Below are 6,216 nucleotides of genomic sequence, written 5' to 3'. Positions count from 1 at the left end.
GACTAGGCTCTGTGGGTTGACTCCTGTCCGTAGAGGTGGAAGGACTAGGCTCTGTGGGTTGACTCCTGTCCGTAGAGGTGGAAGGACTAGGCTCTGTGGGTTGACTCCTGTCCGTAGAGGTGGAAGGACTAGGCTCTGTGGGTTGACTCCTGTCCGTAGAGGTGGAAGGACTAGGCTCTGTGGGTTGACTCCTGTCCGTAGAGGTGGAAGGACTAGGCTCTGTGGGTTGACTCCTGTCCGTAGAGGTGGAAGGACTAGGCTCTGTGGGTTGACTCCTGTCCGTAGAGGTGGAAGGACTAGGCTCTGTGGGTTGACTCCTGTCCGTAGAGGTGGAAGGACTAGGCTCTGTGGGTTGACTCCTGTCCGTAGAGGTGGAAGGACTAGGCTCTGTGGGTTGCCTCCTGTCCGTAGAGGTGGAAGGACTAGGCTCTGTGGGTTGACTCCTGTCCGTAGAGGTGGAAGGACTAGGCTCTGTGGGTTGACTCCTGTCCGTAGAGGTGGAAGGACTAGGCTCTGTGGGTTGACTCCTGTCCGTAGAGGTGGAAGGACTAGGCTCTGTGGGTTGACTCCTGTCCGTAGAGGTGGAAGGACTAGGCTCTGTGGGTTGACTCCTGTCCGTAGAGGTGGAAGGACTAGGCTCTGTGGGTTGCCTCCTGTCTGTAGAGGTGGAAGGACTAGGCTCTGTGGGTTGACTCCTGTCCGTAGAGGTGGAAGGACTAGGCTCTGTGGGTTGACTCCTGTCCGTAGAGGTGGAAGGACTAGGCTCTGTGGGTTGACTCCTGTCCGTAGAGGTGGAAGGACTAGGCTCTGTGGGTTGCCTCCTGTCCGTAGAGGTGGAAGGACTAGGCTCTGTGGGTTGACTCCTGTCCGTAGAGGTGGAAGGACTAGGCTCTGTGGGTTGACTCCTGTCCGTAGAGGTGGAAGGACTAGGCTCTGTGGGTTGACTCCTGTCCGTAGAGGTGGAAGGTCTAGGCTCTGTGGGTTGACTCCTGTCCGTAGAGGTGGAAGGACTAGGCTCTGTGGGTTGCCTCCTGTCCGTAGAGGTGGAAGGACTAGGCTCTGTGGGTTGACTCCTGTCCGTAGAGGTGGAAGGACTAGGCTCTGTGGGTTGACTCCTGTCCGTAGAGGTGGAAGGACTAGGCTCTGTGGGTTGCCTCCTGTCCGTAGAGGTGGAAGGACTAGGCTCTGTGGGTTGACTCCTGTCCGTAGAGGTGGAAGGACTAGGCTCTGTGGGTTGACTCCTGTCCGTAGAGGTGGAAGGACTAGGCTCTGTGGGTTGACTCCTGCCCGTAGAGGTGGAAGGACTAGGCTCTGTGGGTTGCCTCCTGTCCGTGCGCGCCCCTCCTACGTCTCACCAACAACAGAACTTTACAGAGAATATTTGGACAGAAAAGGTGTAGGCTGAAGCAGTAGCTTATAGTACCTATACGCTTTTTTTGTCTTGTTTTATACTAATACAAATAATAACAAAACTAAAATGTTACTAAAGAGTTACTAAAATGTAAGAGGTTCATAGTAATGTTTTATATTTATCAACAATTATCTCAAATTTGTAGATTGAATTGCACATTTTTTGGTCGACTCATTGTCACAACTATTCCATATTTCTGCTGCCATGTTGACCGTCTTGCTGTTAAGATTTTGAACGTCAGTTTATCAATTTAGGCATTTTATCAGACGCTCTTAATCCAGAGCGATTTACATTAAGCAAGAACAAAGAATAAAAAGCATGACAATACATCAAATACATAAAAATCACACCCGTGTGAACTGAGTGGTGCAGTGACGTCACACACTAACCATAGCAACCATGCTCACATGTACGTGGGGCCACGTACAGGTACACGGGTACAGACACGGGTACACGGGTACAGACAAAGCTGGTTATTGGAGTGGTTTGCGACACTCAAAAAATAGTTATGAATCATACATAAGATAAGAGCCTAACAGTGGAAAATGTATATAATGAAACTATGCATATATACACTGCGCAAACAGCTTGGAATACGGATGTGTATATTACAGGAAACTCCCGTTAAACTTTCCAACAAACTCCGGTAAACTCCCGAATTGTACCATCACACCTGTATATTACCGTATATTAACTGTATATGTACCATCACACCTGTATATTACCGTATATTAACTGTATATGTACCATCACACCTGTATATTACCGTATATTAACTGTATATGTACCATCACACCTGTATATTACCGTATATTAACTGTATATGTACCATCACACCTGTATATTACCGTATATTAACTGTATATGTACCATCACACCTGTATATTACCGTATATTAACTGTATATGTACCATCACACCTGTATATTACCGTATATTAACTGTATATGTACCATCACACCTGTATATTACCGTATATTAACTGTATATGTACCATCACACCTGTATATTACCGTATATTAACTGTATATGTACCATCACACCTGTATATTAACTGTATATGCTGATAAACTTGAGGTTTACGGGAAAATACAGTGCCCATAATTGCCCGTTAACTCCTCTTTTCATGCAGTGATACATACTATACATTGCTGTGTTTACATAAAAGGGTTAGGGTTAGGGTCTACATAAACTGCTCTCTAAGTCTACATCAAAATAAAGGCCTGTAAAACCCGGATTAATTTATACTATTTATACAAAAAAGAGATTTCAACCTTACTACTACTTTTTACTACCAGGACTTATCAGAGGAAATTATGTAAAAATAAATAAATAAATAAGTTTTATGCACATTTTATGCACATTTTATAATCATTATTAAAATAATAATAATAAATTAATACTTTACATTTGGGGGATATCTTTCACAATAATAAATAAAACATGTTCTAGACATTCTAATGATCACAAAAAAAACATATATTACAATTATTTCAGAGTCCAGAGATTTTTAATTTGTGTGAATTTCAGCCTCTGTGGGGGGTATTTATATGCAAATAATCCAAATATCATGACCAATGGCATTGCAATGGACATCAATGATGACGTTTAGGTGAAAAAAGAACATAAAAAAACAATAATGAATGAATGAATGAATTAAAATATGTTGTACCATTGCAATGTTGGGGCTTACAGGGTTAAGATACACAAGACAGATACATATGCCTGTAGGAGGTTGAGGCTAGGTCAAGTACTATGGGCTAAATACCCCTCAGTATACTGAGAGGCTTAATACCCCTCAGTATACTGAGGGGTATTAAGCCTCTCAGTATACTGAGGGGTATTTAGCCTCTCAGTATACTGAGGGGTATTTAGCCTCTCAGTATACTGAGGGGTATTTAGCCTCTCAGTATACTGAGAGGCTAAATACCCCTCAGTATACTGAGGGGTATTAAGCCTCTCAGTATACTGAGGGGTATTTAGCCTCTCAGTATACTGAGGGGTATTTAGCCTCTCAGTATACTGAGGGGTATTAAGCCTCTCAGTATACTGAGGGGCTAAATACCCCTCAGTATACTGAGAGGCTTAATACCCCTCAGTATACTGAGAGGCTAAATACCCCTCAGTATACTGAGGGGTATTAAGCCTCTCAGTATACTGAGGGGCTAAATACCCCTCAGTATACTGTCTGTAATGTATCAGTTCTCACAACTGTTAATGACCGTTCTATATATGTAATATATTTATTCCCCTTCATGTTTACAGGGAAATCGCCCCTCACTTCACACGGTTGCTTGTTTAAGACGTACATGTTCCCTTCATTGTCAACGGCGTTTACAAAACAAACTTTGAACTAAAGACAAACATTAAACCTGTGCATAGGAGGGGCTATAGAACACGCTGAAACAGAGGACCGTCTTCACTGCACGGCAAAAACAAACACACCCAAACACCATATATGGGAAGAAATACGTCATCCATATATGGATGACGTATTTAACTAAGTCAGAGGTGCAGCTCTATATTAAACTACAACAGAGGTTATAGATAGATCTTTACTATAGATAATTAACTAGAGCTCATTGTGTGGATTCTCTTCTCTCCTGTCCTGTCTGTACACCACACCAAGCAGCGAAACAAAGATGGCGTTCCACGTTCCCAAAGCTCCAGGCTTCTCCCAGATGCTGAAGGACGGAGCCAAGCACTACTCCGGCCTGGAGGACACGGTGTTCCGCAACGTGCAGGCCTGCCGGGAGCTGGCGGCGACCACGCGCACGGCCTACGGCCCCAACGGCATGAACAAGATGGTGGTCAACCACCTGGAGAAGAGCTTCGTCACCAACGACGCCGCCACCATTCTGCGCGAGCTGGAGGTGCAGCACCCGGCCGCCAAGATGCTGGCCATGGCGTCGCACATGCAGGAGCAGGAGGCCGGCGACGGCACCAACTTCGTGCTGGTGTTCGCCGGCGCCCTCCTGGAGCACGCCGAGGAGCTGCTGCGCATGGGCCTGGCCGTGCCCGAGGTCATCCAGGGCTACGAGATGGCCTGCCGCAAGGCGCTGGAGGCGCTGCCCGAGTGCGTGTGCTCCCGGGTGACGAACCTCCACGACGTGAAGGAGGTGGCGGCCGCCATCCGCCCGGCCATCATGAGCAAGCAGACCGGCCACGAGGACTTCCTGGCCGGGCTCATCGCCGAGGCGTGCGTCTCCGTCTACCCGGAGTCGGGGAGCAGCTTCAACGTGGACAACGTGCGCGTGTGCAAGGTGCTGGGCTCGGGCCTGGCGGCGTCCACCACGCTGCGCGGCATGGTGTTCCGGCGCGAGGCGGAGGGCAGCGTGACGTCGGCGAGGGACGCCCGCGTGGCCGTCTACTCCTGCCCGCTGGACGCCGAGTCCACGGAGGCCAAAGGCACGGTGCTGATCCGCAGCGCGGCCGAGCTGCGGAGCTTCTCGCGCGGCGAGGAGGACCTGATGGAGGCGCGCGTCCTCGCCATCCGTGAGGCGGGCGCCACCGTGGTGGTGTGCGGCGGGAAGGTGGGCGACCTGGCGCTGCACTACGCCGACAAGCACGGCCTGATGGTGGTGCGGCTGCTCTCCAAGCACGATCTGCGGCGCCTCTGCCGCACGCTGGGCGCCACGGAGCTGCCCTCGCTTGCTGCCCCGCCCACGCCGGACGAGATGGGCCGCTGCGACAGCGTGTACCGCGCCGAGGTGGGCGACACGCAGCTGGTGGTCTTCAGGCACGAGGAGGGGGAGGGGGGAGGGGTTGGCGGAGCCGGCGTCTCCACGCTGGTGCTCCGCGGCTCCACGGAGAACCTGATGGACGACGTGGAGCGTGCCGTGGACGACGGCGTGAACTGCTTCAAGGCACTGGCGAGGGACCCCCGCCTGCTGCCCGGTGCCGGCGCCACCGAGATCCAGCTGGCGCGGCGCGTGGCCGCCTACGGGGAGGCGTGCCCGGGACTGGAGCAGTACGCCGTCAAGAAGTTCGCCGAGGCCTTCGAGGCGGTGCCGCGGGCCCTGGCCGAGAACAACGGCTTCAAGGCCAACGAGCTGATCTCCAAACTGTACGCGGCGCACCACGAGGGCCGCGGCACGGCGGGCCTCGACATCGAGGCGGAGGCGCTGGCGCTGCGGGACGTGGCGGAGGCGCCCGCCGTGGCCGAGCCCTTCCTGGTCAAGCACTGGGGCATCAAGCTGGCCAGCAACGCCGCGGTCACCGTGCTGCGGGTCAACCAGATCATCATGGCCAAGCCGGCGGGCGGACCCAAGGCGCCCAAGGCCAAGAAGGACTGGGATAACGACGACGACTGAACCCCCCCTTTAACGATGGCGCTCACTCACACCGGCGTCAGTGGATATGTCCGTCAATTCAATCCAGGACGCAGAGTAGACCGTTGACGTATGACTAGGATGGAGCTCGAAACCCAATACCCCCAAAAGACCCTGATAACAAGCTTATCGAGTACCCGGTATCAATAAGCTTTGGGCTTATCCAGTACCCGGTATCAATAAGCTTTGAGCTTATCCAGTACCCGGTATCAATAAGCTTTGGGCTTATCGAGTACCCGGTATCAAAAAGCTTTGGGTTTATCGAGTACCCGGTATCAATAAGCTTTGGGCTTATCGAGAATGCGGTATCAATAAGCTTTGATTTTATCGAGCATGTTATCGAGCAGAGGCCCATGACGTCATGTTTGAACGACCAAGACTAGAGGCGATCAGGAAATAAATGTAATCATCCACGCTGGCACAAACATGTCGGTCTAACAGTGCATTGATACCTGCCAACCATCGCTGTCCGGGT

At 50.9% G+C, this 6,216-nt stretch overlaps 1 protein-coding gene across 1 annotated transcript; it reads left to right on the top strand.

The window, feature by feature from the left end:
• Positions 1-4,052: 4,052 nt before the first annotated feature.
• On the top strand, positions 4,053-5,723 carry LOC306927406 (T-complex protein 1 subunit theta-like; the record flags this gene model as incomplete). The annotated part of the gene is made up of 1 exon (XM_079507130.1): positions 4,053-5,723. The coding sequence occupies one exon, from the start codon at positions 4,053-4,055 to the stop codon at positions 5,721-5,723; it is 1,671 nt and encodes a 556-aa protein (XP_079363256.1).
• Between the last annotated feature and the right edge of the window lie 493 nt (positions 5,724-6,216).

Source organism: Electrona antarctica, assembly GCF_951216825.1.
Source record: "Electrona antarctica genome assembly, chromosome: 1".
In the NCBI taxonomy this organism is placed as follows: Eukaryota; Metazoa; Chordata; class Actinopteri; order Myctophiformes; family Myctophidae; genus Electrona; species Electrona antarctica.
This window is presented reverse-complemented; position numbering and strand designations above follow the sequence as displayed.